Source organism: Eubalaena glacialis, chromosome 16, assembly GCF_028564815.1.
Source record: "Eubalaena glacialis isolate mEubGla1 chromosome 16, mEubGla1.1.hap2.+ XY, whole genome shotgun sequence".
Taxonomy (NCBI): domain Eukaryota; kingdom Metazoa; phylum Chordata; class Mammalia; order Artiodactyla; family Balaenidae; genus Eubalaena; species Eubalaena glacialis.
This window is the reverse complement of record NC_083731.1, coordinates 82690654-82710243: the sequence shown is the minus strand read 5'-3', so window position 1 is coordinate 82710243 and position 19590 is coordinate 82690654. Positions and strand designations below refer to the sequence as shown.

Below are 19590 nucleotides of genomic sequence, written 5' to 3'. Positions count from 1 at the left end.
CAGAGGAGAGGGAAAAGTGAGAAAGAAAAATGAGAGAGATAGAGAAAAAGAGACTATCTCACACTATTTTCACATTTTATGAAGGAGCAAAATATTTTCCCAGAGCTGCTCTGCTGATTTCACCTGATCTCACTGGCCAGAACTGAGTAACATGACACCCCTGAAATCAAGGGCTCTCTGCCTTGGTTTTGTTGGCAGGAAAGAAGAGAGAGAGTGCCTGTAGACAACCACAGGACCTCCACAGTTAATCATTCCTCTGTTATACCAGCTGTTTTGTTCCTGCTTGGCTGTGGGAAGGACAGTCTGTCCCCCAGAGCTTTTGTGTGAATTAATCGATAATTACAGAGCTTTTATAACATGGAGATCACTGATGTCACCTGTAAGTCCTTCCCATCTGTCTTCATGCCTGATGCCTATGAGCAAGGTCCACTTCTTTATGAGACAGACCTTGAAAGCCCAGTATCTTCTTCTAAAGGCTGTTCAAACCCCGACTGGAACACACAAGGGTACCAGTTGGAGTCCTCAGCTGGTCAGCTTTGGTTGAGCCCTGCTCTCTACCGGGCCTCGTGTGGCTCCAAAGGAAGCACCCTGGCCTTCGGGTTGTACACATCTGGATGAGAAAATAAGAACAGCATGGATCAAGCATCAATTCCATGCTCAACTCTCCTGGAGTCCAGAAAGGGGAGCGGTCAAATGGTCTGGCACATAGTGAGGTTCCCATGGAGGATTTACTGAGGTCACAGTGAATGGGAAGAATTTATATGAGCCAAGGAGAGGAGGGGCAATTCCTGACCAGAAGGCTAGCCTACAAAAAGGCTGCTGATTGGGGTAAGCAGGATGTGGGAGGGACATTCATTCTTATCCTTTCGAGATTTTTATGTTTTTCTCCTTAGAACTTGGAAGAAGCTGCCCAAAGTTGAGAACATGCCAAGCATTAACATTAATAATGCTGTCAACTTTCCAAATGTAAAGTATATCCACTGGAAAGTGCACGGAGACTGAGTTACTCAGGTTAAAAAAAAAAAAAAGTTTAAGTAAATGTAAATTGTAATGTGCCAACCAACCTCTTTCCCCAGGGGTATCACACAAGCAGTCAAATAAATAACAGTATATATATTATTTAATGAGTCCTCACTGGTCCTGAGACAACTTTATTAACCTAGCTGAAAACAAAGAAATATAAATGTCACATGAGATACCCAGAATGGCACAAAGAATGCTAAATATCTGGTTTCTAAAAGTGAGTGAAAATAATCAATTTGAACTTCCTGGCATGTTTGTTTGGGGAGTTTCCATCCCAGGTATCCTTTGGGTCTGAAGATAGTAGATTGTTCTCCTTCCTCTGGTAGGAGTGAGAGCCAACTCAAATGACCCAAGTGTCTTAGGACCCATAATGTGACTGTAGACATGAGAGTTGTTTCCCTGAGATTTCTACGGGCCCTGAGAAGCGAAATTAGTGCTTTCCAAGTGCATAAAAAAGCAAGACATTGTCCTTTATGTTAAGACAGCCCAGTATAACCAAGAAAAATGAAGACATATGTCCACACAAAAACTAGTTCATGAATGTTCATAGCAAGCATTATTCATAATAGTCAAAAGTAGAAACAATCCACATATCCATCAACTGGTAAATAGATAAACAAAATGTGATATATCCATACAATGAAATATTATTTGACAATAAAAGGAATGAAGTAGCGATACAAGCTATAACATGAATGACACTCAAAAGCATTATGCTAAGTGAAAAAAGCCCGTCGCAAAAGACTCCAAATTATATGATTCCATTTACATGAAATGTCCAGAATACACAAGTCCATAGGGACAAAAAACAGATTAGTGGTTGCCTAAGGATGAGGAAATCGTGCGAGAATGGGGAGCGGCTGTCAGTGGGTATGGGGTTTCTTTTCGAAGTGATGAAAATGTTTTAAAATTGATAATGGTGATGGTGCACAACTGTGAGTTTACTAAAAACCATTAAACTGTACACTTTAAATTGAAAGAAAAAAAAAAGACAGACCAGAAACCAAATGAAGAATGAACATGCAGGAGGGAGAGCCGGGGACTTCCAAGATTGATGAGAATCCTCCACTGGGGGAGGATAAACCTCTCTTGTCTCTTTTTAAACGCATCAGGTTTAAACTAGGTAGAGAAGATTTTTAATAAAGAAGACTTATGCAAGACTTATGCAAGAAAGGAAAGGTAGGAAATATTATTGGGTGAATGGAAAAGAATCAAACTTATTTGCTAAGTGAAAAGGAAAATTAAAGGGGAAGAAAAATTGGACTAGGAAAATGGCATTTGTCTAAAAGATGAAGACCAACAAATTCTCAAACACAAAGAGAAGAAAATAGAATACCAGTCCCAGGACTTCCCTGGTGGTGCAGTGGTTAAGAATCCACCTGCCAATGCAGGAAACACGGATTCGATCCCTGGTCCAGGAAGATCCCACATGCCGTGGAGCAACTAAGCCCGTGAGCCACGGCTACTGAAGCCCGCGTGCCTAGAGCCTGTGCTCTGCAACAAGAAAAGCCACCACAGTGAGAAGCCCGCGCACTGCAATGAAGAGTAGCCCCGGCTCGCCGCAACTAGAGAAAGCCCACGCGCAGCAACAAAGACCCAACGCGGCAAAATTAATTAATTAATTAATTTAAAAATTTTTTAAAAATACCACTCCCACAGTAGAAAGGAAATGTGAATTAAGAAAGCTAGATACAAAAAGAAAACAGTAATCTGACTGAATAAGCACACGTAAAATTGCCATGTAATACCATGTGTTTCTCGAAGGTGGTTGGAACCAGATTCTTTCCTTCAATTTGTTTGAGGTACAATTTACCTATCATAAAATTCACCCATTTTAAGTGTACAATTAATGAGTTTTGATAAGTTTACTGAGTTGTGCAATTATCACCATAATCTAGTTTAAGAACATTTCCATCACCCCAATAAAATCCCTCTTAACCATATACAGTTATTTCCAGTTCCTACTTCCAGCCCCAGGAAACCACTAATCCACTTTCTGTATCTATAGATGTGCCTTTTTTGGCCATTTTCTGTAAATAAAATCATACGATATATGACCCTTTGTGCCTGGCTTCTTCCACTTAGCAAAGTGGAGCTATGCTTTTGTAGAGTGTGGACCTTATATCCCACTGAATTGCCGGTCCCCAGACCCTGCTTTCTCGGCCAGCCCATCTTCTCTTGCTTTTTTCAGTCCTCTGTGCCTTGGAAAGTGGAAGGAACAATGCTGAGATCCAGAGCCAGTGCTGACCAAGGGGTGACCACACACGGAGGGGTGGAGGGAGGAGAAAACGAAGCCGTCGCGGGCCGTACAGAAACGGCACCCAGCAGAGAAGAGCCGTCTGTTGGGTAGAATTCCCCAGGGGCTCCTGTCCTTCTTTCTCACCCTGCACCTCAGAGGGTATGTTCAGGGCCTTCCCAAGAGGTCAGCCTTGTGAGCTGCCTCTGGGGAGCCTGTGCCCATGGAGAAAAGGCAGAGGACAGTTCTGGGCTCAGTGGGTTGCTCTGGCCACTGACTCTCGGTCCCTGTGCCACACCCAGTTCCAGACACCCACCCTCCCTCCTCCGGAGCCTCTGGTCTGTGGTTTCTGCACTCCATGCGGGGTAGGGTTATCTTCGTCTCTGCCTCGAAACTAAGCATAATGCCTGGAAGGTCTAAATGAGCAGGGATCGCCCTTTGTAACTAACATGGTGCTCTTTCAACACTGCTGTGGCTGTATCCCATCTTTACATCCTCTTTTTTGGCCTCGCCACGGGGCATGTGGGATCTTAGGGGATCTTAATTCCCCGACCAGGGATCGAACCCGCGCTCCCTGCAGTGGAAACACCGGAGTCTTAACCACTGGACCGCCAGGGAAGTCCTCCGTCCTCATATTCTTACTAAGGGCTTCTGCAGGGGGAGAAGGAGGCCTGAGAGGAGAACTCCTCAAATTCCACCCAGTCTCGTTCCTTGCCCCCAAGACCGGCCCTGAACCCCACACAGGGTCCTGACAAAAGCTCTGCTTCCCCAATCCCAGCACATCTGCTTCAGAGCCCAGCGCACCATTTCCAAAGCCAGGGGAAAAGAGGCCATTACCCTTCCCAGTACCACACTCAGCATAGCTGCCAACTGAAATCTGATTGACAGGGAAGTATATGCTGTTTTCTCTGTGAAACCCCTGTGGCTCTGCAGGCAGCATTCTGATTTTCTCAGAAATATCCAAACGAGGTAGTAGAAACTTCCGCACGGTCTATCAGACAGGACGCCCAGGGGTTGCTTGTTCTGGTATCAGCCTGGAGTTGGTGTAAAGGGAAGCGAGCCCCCGCGCTCCGTACCCACCACGCCGCCCCACACAGGTGTGGTTTTGTAAAGACGCACCTGTCCTGTGAACAGGGGCTCCTTTCTCCCTCTTGAAATGTGTGTCGAGAGAACGCCTTGGATATTGTTACAAACTCTTACTTGACCTGCTGTGTGATCTTCACATGAATTAGCTTTTTTTTTTCTTCATTTCTAGCTGAACTACTACGATTCTATCAAAGCCGTCATTGCAAGCGCCAAGCGTAAGCCCCCTGCTCTAGTCATAGGTGCTGCTTACGCTTCTCTTAAGTTTGCCATGTTCTCTCTTTGTGTGTCAGGTCCTTGGCTGTCTCCCACCTTTAGAATTTCTGCATCGCAACAGGCATCCCACACTTCGGTAATAATTCCCAGCGCAGCTCAAAATGGGACATCTTCCCACTGCTGAGCTCTATAAGCTTCACTTTAGGCTGAGGGGGAGGCGGAGGGAGGGAGGGCAGGCCTATCACAGGCTCCGCACAGGCCGAGAGCTCGATCAATATTTGTTGAGTTGAAATAAGAGCAAAGTCCACTTCAAGCGAGCTCAGGCAGTACCATCTGAGCGGCCCTAATGTGCCACGTGATATTAAATATACAGCGATATCAACATAAAACTGTGGTCTTGGGGCCTTTGTATAAAGTGGGATTTGGGAATTTTTAAGACTTCAAAAGGCATGCTGGATGTAACAACTGTCAGCGATGGCAGCAGGAAGACCCAGAAACTGAAGACGTTTGGATTTTCTGGAAGCTGGACTTGGATCAAGTGAATTCAGAGAAAAGAGAACCCAGGTCCCAGTTCAGCCCGCCCTTTTACAGCCCCAAATGCACAGCAGTCTGGGCGCGGACTTGACCAAGCAGGTCTTGGGTCTTTGAAGCAGGGCATGTGACAAGTCTGTGCTCTTCACACGCGAGTCATTTTGTCTGGACCAGACAGAAGCTGTACGTCCTGGAACTGGATGAACTCCAAGAGGTCGGTGATTCAGATTAGAACCGGGAACCAATCTCTTTACACTGGATCATTCCCTGGATACCAGCTCATGGTCTGAAGTAGATGCAACCTCTGACTGACGCTGGGGCATTCTAACTAGAACACCTAGTGCCAGGCACCGTACTAAGCTCCTTCCATGTATTCTTTTATTTAATCTCCATAATTGCCTTATGATTAGATCCCACTACTAGCCCCATCTCACAGGTGAGTAAACTAAAGCACAGAGTAAGTAACTTGTCCTCAGGTATTGTTCAGGGCTTTTTATTTTTTCCTGTATTGAAAGAAACCCAAACTCAAATTGACATAAGCAAAAAGGACAATTTTTTTGGATGTCTTATATAACACGAGAAGGACAGGAAAGGAGCTTGGTGTCCCCCAAGATGGCAACGAACCCAGCCTCGCACGGCCTCGCCACCAACAGAGTCTGGCTGATACTCCGGGGCCCCCGTCCAACCACCCCTGGGAAGGTTCTCACTGGCCAGTTTGGCCCATCTTTGGGACCATCATGACCCACCTGACCGAGGAAGGGCAGGGGCAAAAAAAATCTGGCAGTGCCCATTCAAACCACATGATTAGTGTACGGGAAGGGGTGCTTTCCAGAAGTGGGCAGAGGAAGAGGGGGATTACTGATTACAAAAAGTGAAGAATGGCTACTGCCCTGAGCCACGCAACTTGGAAATGGAAAGCCAAGAGCTTGAACCCAGGTCTGCCTCCAAAGCCTGTGCTTGTAATCCCTAGACCCACAACGAGGGCATCACTTGGGAGTGTGTCAGAAATGCAGAGTCTCAGCCACCTCTGGAACTACTGAATCTGTCTGCCTTTGAAAAGAGCTGAGGGTGACTTGTGTCCATGTCAAGTCCAAGGGGCATTCTTTAATCACGATAATACTATTTTTTTGCTAATTTTTTCCCTATCTTTTCTATATTAGTCTATTATTTTAATTAAAAAATTGTTTTTAATCGAAGTATAGTTGATTTACAAAGTTGTGTTAATTTCTGCTGTACAGCAAAGTGATTCAGTTGTACATACATATACATTCTTTTTTATATTCTTTTCTATTATGGTTTAGGACCTTGTTGTTTATCCATTCTATATATAATAGCTTACATCTGCTAAACCCCATCTCCCACTCCAACCCTCCCCCAACCCCCTCCATCTTGGTAACCACAAGTCTGGTCTCTCTGCCTGAGTCCGTTTCTGTTTTGTAGATAGGTTCATTTGTGTCATATTTTAGATTTCACACATGAGTGATATCATATGGTATTTGTCTTTCTCTTTCTGACTTACTTCACTTAGTATGATAATCTCTAGTTGCATCCATGTTGCTGCAAATGGCATTATTTCATTCTTTTATACAGCTGAGTAGTATTCCATTGTGTGTGTGTGTGTGTGTGTATATATATATATATATATATATATATATATATATATATATATATACTAGACCTTCTTTATCCAATCATTCGTCAGTGGACATTTAGGTTGTTTCCATGTCTTGGCTATTTTAATAGTGCTGTTATGAACATAGGGGTGCCTGTATCTTTTCAAATTATAGTTTTGTCCAGAATATGTGCCCAGGAGTGGGACTGCTGGATCATATGGTAGCTCTATTTTTAGTTTTCTGAGGAAGCTCCATACTGTTTTCCATAGTGGCTGCACCAACTTACATTCCCACCAACATTGTAGGAGGGTTCCCTCTTCTCCACACCCTCTCCAGCATTTGTTATAGACTTTTTAATAGTCTATTTTTATCATTGTTTTGTAATAACTTGCCACTTGAAGATCTTCTTCTTAATTCTTCACACTTACTTTATTAAACTTCATCCTTATTTTGTGAAGCTCTTGAGAGCATGTTGAAAAGCCCCATCCAGTAATTCAACATCACCACTATCATATTTAATTTTCAAGTTGATACTGGTGACGATTCCTTACATGTGTTTGGCACGTACTAATTTATAAAGCATTTTCACATTTATCAGTGGTTCTGAGCCATGGCTGCCCTTAGGGATCTTCTGGGGGACTTTATAAAATCTGATCACTACCTGGGTCTTGCCCTCAGAGATTCTGACTTAACTGGTCTGGGATAAAGCCTGGGCATTAGGGCTTTTAAAAGCTCTCCCAGGGATTGTAGTTATGTGGCCAAGATTAAAAGTACTGTTCAAGGGGTGTCGCCCAGGTATTTGTATTTTTTAGACATTTCCCAGTGACTTTAATTTGCAGCCACGGTCGAGAACCACTCACATATATTTATTATTCAATCTTCATGGTAGCAGGTGAGGTACGCATGTGTGCACTCCCATTTTACAGGTGAGGACGTGTTAAGTCTAGAGAAGTTTGCCCATCAGGTCACTTAGCTGGAAGAAGTGGAATTGGGACTGGACTCCAGTTTTTCTGACCCAACGCCTGTATTCTACCTGCCATCCCCTAGACTTGGGTGGGTAAAGCCCTATCCCACGGGCCCTGGGGCTTGTTTGGGGCCAGCCTCGTGTTGAAAGGAGATTCTGACCCTTGAGCAGAATACATCTCTAAACCATCATCATTCACCCTAGGGTGGCGAGAACGTTGTAGCCGGTAGAGTCTGCCTTGATCTTCTTTGTGATCTCTGGGTGGGGTCCCTGCACATCTGGGTGGCAGTGGCAGCAGCGGCCTGAGAAAAGAACACGTGAGGAGGCCAGACACAGACACGCATGCCCACTACCCAGCCCGGCCCAGCAGACAGGGTGTGGAAGGCTGGGAAGACAGGGCTTGTGTGTTCATCACCCAGAGGGGAGTTATGACTTGGGTCTCTTCCTACACGAGATCTTCTCCAGGTATTTCATTTGCTGGGATGATCTTTACCTTTTTCTCTTGGCCCTCCTAACTGCCCTCACCTTTTCTCACTCTTCCTCCCGGCTCCATCCCCAGCCCCACGCTTGGATTTTAAGGGCCTGATTTCACCAAACAACGCATTTGTAATGAATAAGATATTTAACACCATCTTCAGCAACTCAGACGTCAGCCACCCACGTCGTGACAGCCATTTCTTTTATGAAGCCTTTCAGCTGAGCTGCGCCCGAGCATTTCTGAGCTTTGGGAAAGCTGAAATCTTCGGGGTTTTTTCCTCCTTTCCTTTAGAATCTTGCTCCAGTGGCCACTGAACATCATGGAAAATCAGTAATGAGTCGTGTCCAAGGCCTCAGCCACCTATGAAACACCACCTTGCTTCTTTCTTGACAGGAATCTGACAGAGGCCCGTCCACCTCTGATTCACAGCTTTGGAACTCACATTTATCTTTCAAGGAAAGCTTCCTTTATCAATTTCTGATTCACTGACATTTAAATCACCAAAATGTTAGAAAGAGATGTGCTGTGAGTATGAAGTTTCTTGGGAATTTTCAGTAGACTTTCCCGGAACTAGGGAATTGTGGTTTTCTAGAACGGTAATGGATAGGAATCCTAAGAAACTGAAAGTCAGCATTCAGAGACTGAAGACGCTCAGAATTCAGTGTTCGTTGTGACAGAACAAAAATCAATGAATCCGGAAGGAGGGTCTCTGGGTTCTAGCCCTGGCTCTGCCACTCTCAGAGCAGTGCCCTCAGGCCTCAGTTTCCTCTCCAGTTCAACATGGAAGTTGGACACAAGGGTCTGTCCAGCTCAGATTCACAGATCGTCATTCTGCTGTAAGGCCCCTGTCCACCCCTCCTCCTTCTCACATCACGGAAAGCACGGGCCACTACAGTTGCTGACAGCTCTGAGCCACTGTGAAGTTTCTCTAGAGACCTAGATAATGCTACTGTAGAAAGAATCACTCCACCCCAACCCCCAGTCATCATCACTGTATTGATAGTTTCTCTGTGTTGGGTGCTTATGATGTGCCCGGCATCGTACCAAGATGAGAATATGGGGGAGCCTTTGGAGCAAAACTCCTGGGAGAGTTGCCTCTACTTGCCCTTTCCTATGCCTGCCCTCCCAGCCTGTCTAAAACACACTCGAACCCGGTTTTGTCCCTGCCATGTCACCAACATCCCTCTTGTAAGGGCCACCAGTGCCCCTCGTGTGGCTGAATCAGTGACCGAGCCTCATCCCACTTGCTCTCCTAACACTTGAAGCCGCAGGTCACTTGGCTTCCTTCCTGAACTTCTTTCACTCAACTTGAGGACTCCAGCCACTCTTGGTTTCCCTTTCATCCTGCTTGTTGCCCCTTCTCTGAGTCCCGCACTTGCTCCTCTGCGTGACGTAATATCCATGACGTAATGTTGGAGCCCCCAGAGCTCAGCCCTTGGTCCTCTTCTCTTCCACATCTGCATCACTCGCTTGATGATGTCGTCAATTCCCAAATGCACATCTCCAGTCTGGTCCCCTCCCTGAACTTCAGTCTGGTATTTCCAGCTGCCTTGGATCTATCTCTAAAGGACTTCTCCAACTTGGGTATCTCACAGACATTAAAATGAAACCCAAACCTGAATCCAGATCTTCTCCCTCACACCGTCTTGCCCGTCTCAGTTGGCTCTAAGTCCATCCTTCCAGCTGCTCTGCCCAGAATCTAGCAGTCGCCCTAGACTCCTCTTTCTCGCAACCTATTCTGACCTGTTGGCCCTGTCTTCGTAATACACCTGGAATCTGGCCTCTTCTCCCCAGCCCCACTGCTACCATCGAGTGAGAACCACTATCTTCCCTTCCCTGGATCACTGCAAGAGCCTCGTTGCTCTCCCTGCTTCCATCCTGCCCCTATAGTCTATTCTCCACGCATCAACCAGAGATATGCTGTAAAACGAAAAGTCAGATCTGTCCAAATCCTCCAGGGCCCTTTGTGTCAGCCCGACCCTTATGTCTCTGACTTGCCCCTACTTCCTTCCTTCCTTCTCTCTGTGCCAGTCACACAATTTCCTTGAATATATTTAGGATTTTTTCACTGCTTCCTCCCTGTTCCTGGAAGGTTCTCCCTGCAAATGTCTGCATCGCTCACTCCCTCAGCCCCTTGAAGTCTTTGTTCAAATGTCATTTCTCAGTGAGGCTTCCTTGTCCACTTTACTATATATTGGAACAGCCCAGCCCCTGCCCTTGGCAATCCCTATTTTTCTTACCTTGTTCTGCCCTTGTTTAAATCTATGCATCTAATCACCTTCTAATATAATATCTAATTCATCTATTCTGTTTGTTGTTTGTGATCTGTCTTCCCTCATCGGAAGGCAAGCCCCTCGAAAGCAGGGGTTTTGTCTGTTTTGTTCACTGTTTTGTCCCACACGCTTAGAGTAGCACATGGCACGTAAATAGGTGCTCGATAAACATTTATTGAATGGGTTCCTTTATGAAGTCAGAATTCATAACAAATCCATGTCTCTCCCAAAGCAGTGCTCTGAAGCATTTCACACCAGGAGAGCTGAGATTCTGTAATGACAAGCTCTCCAAGCGTTTCCTCCTGTGCCCTTCTCCTCCCGTCTCCCCGTCCGCCCCCCCGACACATCCCCACAGCGTCCTACACCTGTGTCATGCTCAGTCGGGTATGTATGTGTTCCCTCACATGCCGCCCCACACACTCATCACTCCACCATATGCTACAGCCCCAGCACCCCAAGCCCTGAGTGGTCACTGGAGACCATAACCCTGTCAGGAGAAAAGGTAGATGGCTCACCCCATCACACAACCCCCTGTAAATTAGTTCCAGTCTCCACTTCTGGTCGGTCCCCTTCCACAGCCCCTTAGGGACCCCCCTTTACATACTCCCGGACTTCAAAACTCAGCTTCAGATCAGCCAGCTATTCCCAAAAGGGATCATCTCCAGCAAGAGGGAAAAACCATAACAGAAGAGACCAAGAATGGCACAGAGGCTCTGTGGCATAGGAAGTGCTTTCAAGTGCATTTGTTTACTTGCAATGATGGAAGGCAGGACTTTCTTGCTTATTTTGGTTATTCATGAACATGAAAGGGGACATGTCTTGGTCAAGGTCATAGACCAGGCTGGGCCTCGAATGTCCTCTCTCCTGCAAACCTGAGCAGGGTCTCATTTTGTGACAGCAGATCTGTGGGCTCCTGCCACACTGAGGAAATGGATGGAGTGGAGGGAATGAAATATAGGGAGAGGTAAGCAGGAGAGGCCCCAAGGTCATCTCAGAACAGGAAGAGTAAAGGTCTGAGCTTTGGGGGAACACCCTCACCTCAGTGCTGACCCCCTGGGATGCTCTGAGCCCGTGACTGTGGACGTGGCCTCTGGCTCAGCCCTGAAGCTGCAGTGGCTTGTCAGAATTCACCCTCCACCAGGACCCCAGAACCTGAAGACTTAGCTGCTAGTTAGTGTTCTGGGATCTGAACCCGCCTTGAATCTGCTCTAGGTTTCCATGGTGATTGCTTAAACTTTTCATCATCCAGTCTTTCAGACCTTGGGGGAGAGCAATGTGCTCTGGTTTCCATGACAACCACTTAAACATGTATCTCTGTCTGGCTCCATTGGTAAAGAACTGCCAGAGATCATGCAAATGAACTGGCTGCTCTCCCTTCGCTTAAAAAAATAAAAATAAAGTGACACACCTGCTTAGACGTTTCAGGTCTCTGCTCATAACAAGAGGGGTGAAAGTGTCAAACTGGTGTTTGTGAAGGGTTTGCTGCATTGCTTTGACATTTCAAGTGCCCACCCAGATACACAGGCTCATGTTGCCATCTGAAGTAATTATCTACACTCAGCACTTGCCCTCCTCTCCCCTCTGCCTGGCAGATGAAAGAGCTGCAAGTTCAAGGCTGTTTACCTTCCCGCTGCACGCTAAAGGGGGAAGGAAGGACAGGGCCCGAGCCACTACCCGACCCAGCCCTTGGCCCCTGTGGGGAGGAGCCACGGAGAGCAGGGTCCTACCCTCAACCCACTGTCCGTAAGCCGGCCAGGGGTGGCTCCGGACTCAGGCTACAGCCCCAAATAACGTGGAAGCCACAGACCCCAGTCGTTCGGAAATGACTCTGCTTCCCTGTCAGAATTCATGGAAGGGAGAACAGCCACATGACTCTGCAGAAAAGCTCACAAGGGGAAAGATGAGGGCTCGTTCCCCCACCCCAGACACCTGCCCAATCCTTCCAACACGCCCTAAACCAGAGGCCCTGAGAGGCAGGCACGGGCCCAGCAGCCACAGACAGGTGTAAAGCATGTTCTGAAGCTGGGTACCAACATGTACAGTTCTGGCGGTTTCCAGTGCAAGCTAGAGATTTCCCACTTCTCCGGGGAAATCGGCAGGCCTACCTCTGTCCTACCTCACGTGGGCCCGCTGGGTGGCAGTAGCTCCACCCTCGGGAGGTGAAGCCTCCACCCGCCTTGACTGAACTTTTCTGAGTACGACATTCTTCTCCCTGAGTCCCGGAAAAGAGCTGAGCTTGTAATTTGTGATAACAGGCACAAGACACAGACCAAACCAATTATCCTTCGGCCCATTGCTGAAGTCACAAACGACGGAAGAGGATTCTTATTTGGGGGTAGAGGGACGGAGAGGGGGTGAAGACAAATGTTCTTCACCTTCTTCCTCCAAGGTCCTTTAGGCACCTTCAAGGCTGCGGTCGGAGGGGAAAGCCAGACGGGTGGACGGGAGATGCGCTGGTAAGGGTGTGATCATCTTCGGGTGAGACCGTTACCAGCTCGGGTCCTTGGACTCTTTAACCAATAGATATTTATAAGAGGCCCAATGAGGAATTCAGGCAAGGCTTTATTGGGACTGCAGGAAGGGAGCAAGAACAAGTAACAGGTGTCCTTGCTCGCTTCCCGAAGCGGGGGAGATGGTTCCTTAAATAGGGGTTGGGTAGGGGCAGAGATCAGTGGGTCAGGCCCACAGGGGTGGCTTAGGTGGTCTGCCCACCCCCTTGGTGGTGCTGTGTGCAGGGAGCATGCACGGTACCCTGCTTTGCTCTCCCCACCTCAGAAATGGCAGCTGATGGCCTTTTTGTATCTTACTGTTCACAATTGCCCCAGCTGGGCACCCATGTAGTTATTTTTAGTCCCTTATAGTTACTTTGTATTTTTTTTCTGGAGGAGACTTTTATCTAAGTGCAAGCACTCCAGTAAAGGGTCCCAGGTCCCAGCCTGTCTCAAGACCAACGTCTAAAACCTACAGGAAGGCCCTCGAGCGTTTCTGTGTGATGCTTCTGTATGATGCTACTATTTTGACTCTACTGTTCAGTAGATTCATAAGCCCAAAAGTCATTGGACTAAAAATATCTGTCAAAATAATTGTAGGATGAAATTGGCTGGTTGGCTGATGAAAATCGTAGGCCCTGATTTAGGGGTCAGACGGTGCTCCTTGGCCCTACTGTTTTCTTTACATCAAGTTTCTAACCTCTCCAGGTGTAAGTTTTCTTACCTATAAGGTAGCGGTAAAGGTGCTTGCCCCACTGGGTTTCTGTGAGGTTCAAACAAGATTGTGTGTGGAGAGGCTCTGGCCCAGCGCCTGGCACGCAATATAGATCTGGGAAAACCTTGCTTTTCCTACAACATCATTTTCATTCTTCAGACTATCTATAGTTTAACACCTGGGGTTGAAAAGGAAGAAAACACTAGTCATCACTGAAAGTGAGCCCGAGACCTTTAAAAATTAGTAACTTGTCAGGAAATTGACTGATCATGTTAAGAAACTGTGTTTTGTTTTTCTGTGAATATTTTTAGGGCGCACTATGGGAACAACAAACTGCCAAGCAAAAGATGAAAGAGATAAAGGATGTTAGAAAAGATGTCAAAGCAAGAAAAGGCCAAGCATTCCTCGGTTTGCCCCAAAGGCGAGCAGAATGTGATCAAACAGTTTTTCGCATCTATAAAGGAGTCAAGGCATTTTCATCTGTAAAGGAAAGAACTTGCTGCTGACAGGTGGAATGGATCGAATAATTAGAGTCTAGGATCCTTATCTGCCTGGGTAAGTCTTTCTCCAACCAACGGTGCCCTTGACCTAGTAAGTACAGGAGGGCAGGACTGGGGATCACTAATTCCCCTTTAGAAAAACTTAAGAACCCCTGTCCAAAATTGATCTCCCAGACACACAGAGCCTGGAAAACTTCTGCTTGTGGCTGTTAAAGAGTCATTCTTTGGGGTTAATAAGGAACTCAATTAAAACGCAAATACTTTGCAAGGACAAAGAGATTGTGTGGAGCCATCATTCACTCATGATCAGACAGATTTTCTTTGATCAGACTGCTATCTTCCCTACAATGAACGATGATCAGTTGTAGAGAGCGATTAGGGATTGTTATGTATAATCAATGTCCTTTCTGTGCACCTCACTCAGGTGGCCCTAAGCTTACACTCACTTCTCCACTGGAGTTGTTTAACCCCATCTGAATCAAGGACTCTACCACCCCTGAGGTGTAGCAGAACTGACCTAAGAAAACAGGGATTGTTCTGGAAAGCCTGGAATTGAGGTAGCAGGGTAGCAAACTGTTGCCATCACCCCCTCGATGTGTAATCATCATCCTCCTTAGAATTGGGCCCCTACCTCTCACGTGTGCCCCTCCAGAGCAAGTCTCAGTAACGCTTTCTTGGAAATAACAGTAACTGTCATTTTATTGAGCACCTACTTTGTACCGGGCATTATGCGCCATATCCATTCTCTCTAATCCTCACATCAACTCCATTTACCAAGGAAGAACCTGAAGCTCAGAGGAGTTAAGTAACTTTTCGGAAGTAGTGGCAGACAGGTTTCAAACGCAACCTGGCTTCTAAAAGCCTGTGTCATTTCTGTTGATAAGTGTTGGAGAAGGAAGGAGAGGGGGAAATGGAGAGTTGATAGTGGGATTTGGGATAAGAACCAGTCATCTAGGGAAAGCCAAGTTTCCTTGCTGAGCCTCTGCACAGGCATCACTTAGGAACTGCAAGGTGACCCTTGTCCCTCTCAGCCTTGGGGCAGTTCTGCGTGGCAGTGAGCACGTGGGATCTGGTCCCGCGTCTGTCCCTTTCTAGCTGAGTGATCCTGAGCAAGGGCTGCAGCTTCCATGCCCTCCTCTATAAAGGCGATAACAAGAATACCCACTCCTGGAGTAATAGTAAAGATAGCAAATGAGATCTTCTATGTAGAGCACTCAGCACAATGTCGGATGCCTAATAAGAAAGAAAGAAACATGATTTTTCTACTCACTTCTATTACCTTAGACTCCCATGTGTCTGGAGACTGAGAACAATTTGCTTAGTTTCCAGGGACTTGGTTATAAAAAGACATTGTTCTCTCCCCCTCGACCTCAGCCCTGCTTCCCTTCTCCCCACCTCCTCACCCGCCCACTACACACCCAGCCTGAGCCCCTCGGGGCACTGTGATCCCTCAGAGCTCCTTAAAATAAACTCTTATTAAAAAGACATTCACGCCGGATCTGAATACTGCACAAAGCAACAACCTGCGTGGAATCCGTCCACCCCACGCTGCGCTCTTCCGTGTTTATTCCTTTTATAGTGATATTGTCAGCCATGGGAGAAACCAAGCTCAGGGCTTCATCTCACCTGGAGTTGTGCTGCTATAACTGGGTACTGTCTGCTTCAGACCTTTTATCACACAAGATATGTACTAGTGTCGTTTCAGAGGGAGACATAACCCTCCTCAGGCTGAATAGAGCTGCCAAATCCGGGACAAGTTTAGTCTTGCATTTTTATTTAGAAATCGCAGATAGAACTGCTTGGTGTTCATCTGTTCTTTTTCCATTCTAGAAAACCAACAGGTATGCTGGAAAGCCACACGGCTCCAGTGATCTGCATCCATGTGTCTGCTGAGGATAACAAAATATTTTCCACGCCCACTGACAACACGATTAAGGTCTTTGCCCTCTATGTTTTGATGCATTATCCAATGCGGTTTCAGACAGAGAAGGTGTTGCCTTCATGTTTTCATTCCCCTCTCTGTAGCCTCTGGGGCCTCTGGATTAGCAGATACTCAAGTGTTATTTACTTTTGGGGATTTGCTTTGGAAAAGGAGAATATGTAGGCAGTGGAAGGGCAGCCTCTTAGAGAACTTTCTATACCTGGTGTTTCGTTGGGAGGAGTTAACATTATTGCATTGGGGCCTCCGCTTGCGTTCTGTCCAAATGCTCCCTTTGTCTTAGGAGAATGCAGGCTGGGGGATGGAGAAGGGGATCTGGGGACAGAATGGGGACATAGGGAGGCACAGTCCCTTGCCACTAGAGGTTATCACCCTCTCTTGTAACACACTAGGGCGAGTGGGCCCTTTCTGAAACGTTGTCTATAAAGCTTAGAATTTAAACCTTTCTGACCCTGGCAGAGGTAGCGACATTACCACCTTATTTTGTTTGCCTTCACACCTCTTTTTCTAGCGAGGGTCCTGTCTACCTCTAAAACTCAATCACTCTGTTATCTTTGGAATACACTATTTTTTACACAAAAAAACAAAAAACCTCACAGATTTATTTCATCCATCATCTCATATGCTTTTCCAATGAATATGACACGTTTTCATGACTCATCCACCTTCTTTTCTGGACTGTCACAGGGCCAGAGGGTGGGGATTTAGAGCAGCATGAGTCAGAGGAATGCTGGAACCTTGGGAAGGAGATCAGATTCACTGCTTTGTACAGATGCATAAACCAGCTCACTGACCCCTCACATAATAAAGGATTGATAGATGTTAAGGGCTGGATCGTGTCCCCTCAAAATTCCTATGTTGAGGTCTTAACCCCCAGTACCTTAGAATGTGACTGTATTTAGAGATAGCGCCTATAAAGAAGTACTGAAGGTTAAATGAGGTCATACTGGTGGGCCCTAATCCAATATGACTGGTGTCCTTATAAGAAGAGGAAGTCAGGACACTTAGACTGAGAGGCAACCATGCAAGGACACAGCAAGAAGGTGGTTATCTGCAAGCCAAGGAGAGAGGCCTCCGAAGGAACCAGACTTATCCACACCTTGATTTTGGACTTGAATATCTTGCTTCACACTATATAAAAAGGTTAACTCAAAATGGATCATAGACCTAAATGTAAAAAGAGCTACATCTATAAAACTCTTAGAAGAAAACATAGGAGTAAATCTTCATGACCTTGAACTAGGCAATGATTTCTTAGATATGATATCAAAAGCACAGGAGACTAAAGGGGGAAAAAAAACGAGTTGGACTTTCTCAAAAATAAAAACTTGTGCTTCAAAGGACACTATTAAGAAAGTGATTAGACAACTTACAGAATGGGATAAAATATTTTCAAATCATATTTCTGATGAGGGACTTGCATTTAGCATACAAAACTCAGCAATAAAAGCACAAATAGCTTAATTTTAAAATGGGCAAAGGACTTGGACAGAAGTTTCTTCAAAGAAAATATTCAAATGGCCAATAAACACACGCCAAGATGCTCAGCATCATTAGTCCCTATGAAAATGCAAACTAAAACCACAGTGAGATACCACTTCACACCCATCAGAGTGGCTAAATAGCAAGTGTTGGCAAGGATGTAGAGAAATTGGAGCCCTCATGCGTCGCTGGTGGGAATTTAAAATGATGCAGCCACTTTGGAAAATATCTGGCAGTTCCTCAAATGTTAACCAGAGTTAACATACGACCTAGCAATTCCACTCCTAGGTTTACACCCAAGAGAATTGAAAACGTCTGTTCACACAAACACTTGCATATGAATATTCATAGGAGCATTATTCATGATAGCCAAAAAGTAGAAATAAACCAAAAGTCCATGAACTGAGGAATGGATGAATGAAATCGGGTACATCCATACAGTGAAATATTATTCAGCAAGAAAAAAAATGAAGCACCATCACATGCTACAACACGGAAAAGCTTGAGAAACTTCAAGTGTTAAGTGAAAGCCAGTCACAAAAGGCCATGTATTGTATGATTCCATTTATATAAAGTGTCCAGAATAGGCAAATCCACAGAGACAGAAATGAGTTTAGTACTTGCCAGGGGATGGGGTGAGGTGGGAATAGGGAGTGGCTGCTAATGGGCATGGGGTTTCTTTTTGGAGGAATGAAAACTTTTTGAAATTAGATAGTGGTAAAGGTCGCACAACTCTGTGAATATGCTAAAAGCCACTGAATTGTACGCTTAAAAATACAAATTTTGTAGTATGTGGGTTAAATAGCAATAAAGCTGTTATTTTTTTTTAAAGGAGAGAGGGGAGAGAGAGGGAGAGGGGAGTCAAGGATGGCACCAAGAGTTTAGGCCTGAGCCAAACACCGCAGTGAGGAAGATGGTGGGTGAGAGGAGCATAAGGTCAGAGGCCCAGTTGTGGATGTGCTGGAGAGAGTCATCCTGAGTTGAGGGGAGATGTCAGGGCTGGAGATATAAATGTGGGAATAATCAGCATTTAGATGGAATTTTAAACCATGAAGTGGATGAGATCATAAAGGGAGCAAAAGTGGGCAAAGGAGAGAAAAGCCCCCAAGACAGAGCACAGGTACCCTGTGATGCTCTGGGATTTTACTGTCTGTAGGGTCCAACATGGCTTCTGTGTATCTCATGGCAATGAAGAGGATATTTTATACAAAACTAGGTGCTGAGATCACAGTCAGGGATACAACAGGACCCAAACTCAATTCAGTTCTCCAAGAACATTTGATTAAAATGGTAAGATTTATGGACTTTAGTTTCTGATTTATTTTGAAAATCAAATTTATACAAAGACATCCGCCAAGGCCACAAAGTTGGAGATTTCACTTTTTTTTTGAAATTTGCCACCATCAGATAATCATAATTCTGTATGTGAGGGCATGTTTTCTATCCTATTTTCTTTTCCTAGTGCCTCTCCATTTTCTCCCAATCTAAACTCATGATTACAAGATTAGCATCTTGCCTGTGATGATTCAGGCATATTGAATCACTTCCCAAAGTGTGTTTAAAATATATTGAAATGCTATCTTGGAAATAGGGTGTGTAATTTATTTCAGAATATATTATTTCTATCAAATAAAAACTAATCAACTAGGAACCAAACAGCTAAATTTCCAGCATGCCTGATCAAATAGTCTTCGTTCTTTGATTGATTTTTTCAGCCCAAATATTTCATGTCTCTAAATCATGGGGACACACGAAACATTTCAGGAGTCTGCTGGTTTCTGGCATTCTCTAAAGAAGAGTAAAGTGACAGATTGAGATTTCCATTTTCACTTGTTATTTTCTGTGAATTTAATATTGCACACCACAAAGAGAGCTGTTTTGTGTCAACAGGAATTAGGATGGAAAGAAAGTTATTTCTTGGAAGGAAGATAGCATGGTGTATTAGTTAAGGTAAGGCTTGCCACTGTAACAAATAAACTGCATATTTTCCATAGGTTGAAACAACAGAAGTTTCTTTCTGTCTACTGTAACGATCCTGTGCCAGTGTT

At 45.4% G+C, this 19590-nt stretch overlaps 1 protein-coding gene across 1 annotated transcript in view; it reads left to right on the top strand.

Annotated features, from left to right (window-relative positions):
- Nucleotides 1–357: 357 nt before the first annotated feature.
- LOC133076394 (uncharacterized) overlaps nt 358–19590 on the top strand; it is a 45698-nt gene continuing 26465 nt past the window's right edge. Inside the window, 7 exon segments of the mRNA XM_061170931.1 lie at nt 358–599; nt 894–966; nt 4515–4694; nt 12010–12160; nt 12807–12873; nt 14084–14176; nt 15952–16057. Coding sequence (XP_061026914.1) covers nt 358–599; nt 894–966; nt 4515–4694; nt 12010–12160; nt 12807–12873; nt 14084–14176; nt 15952–16057 — 912 coding nt within the window.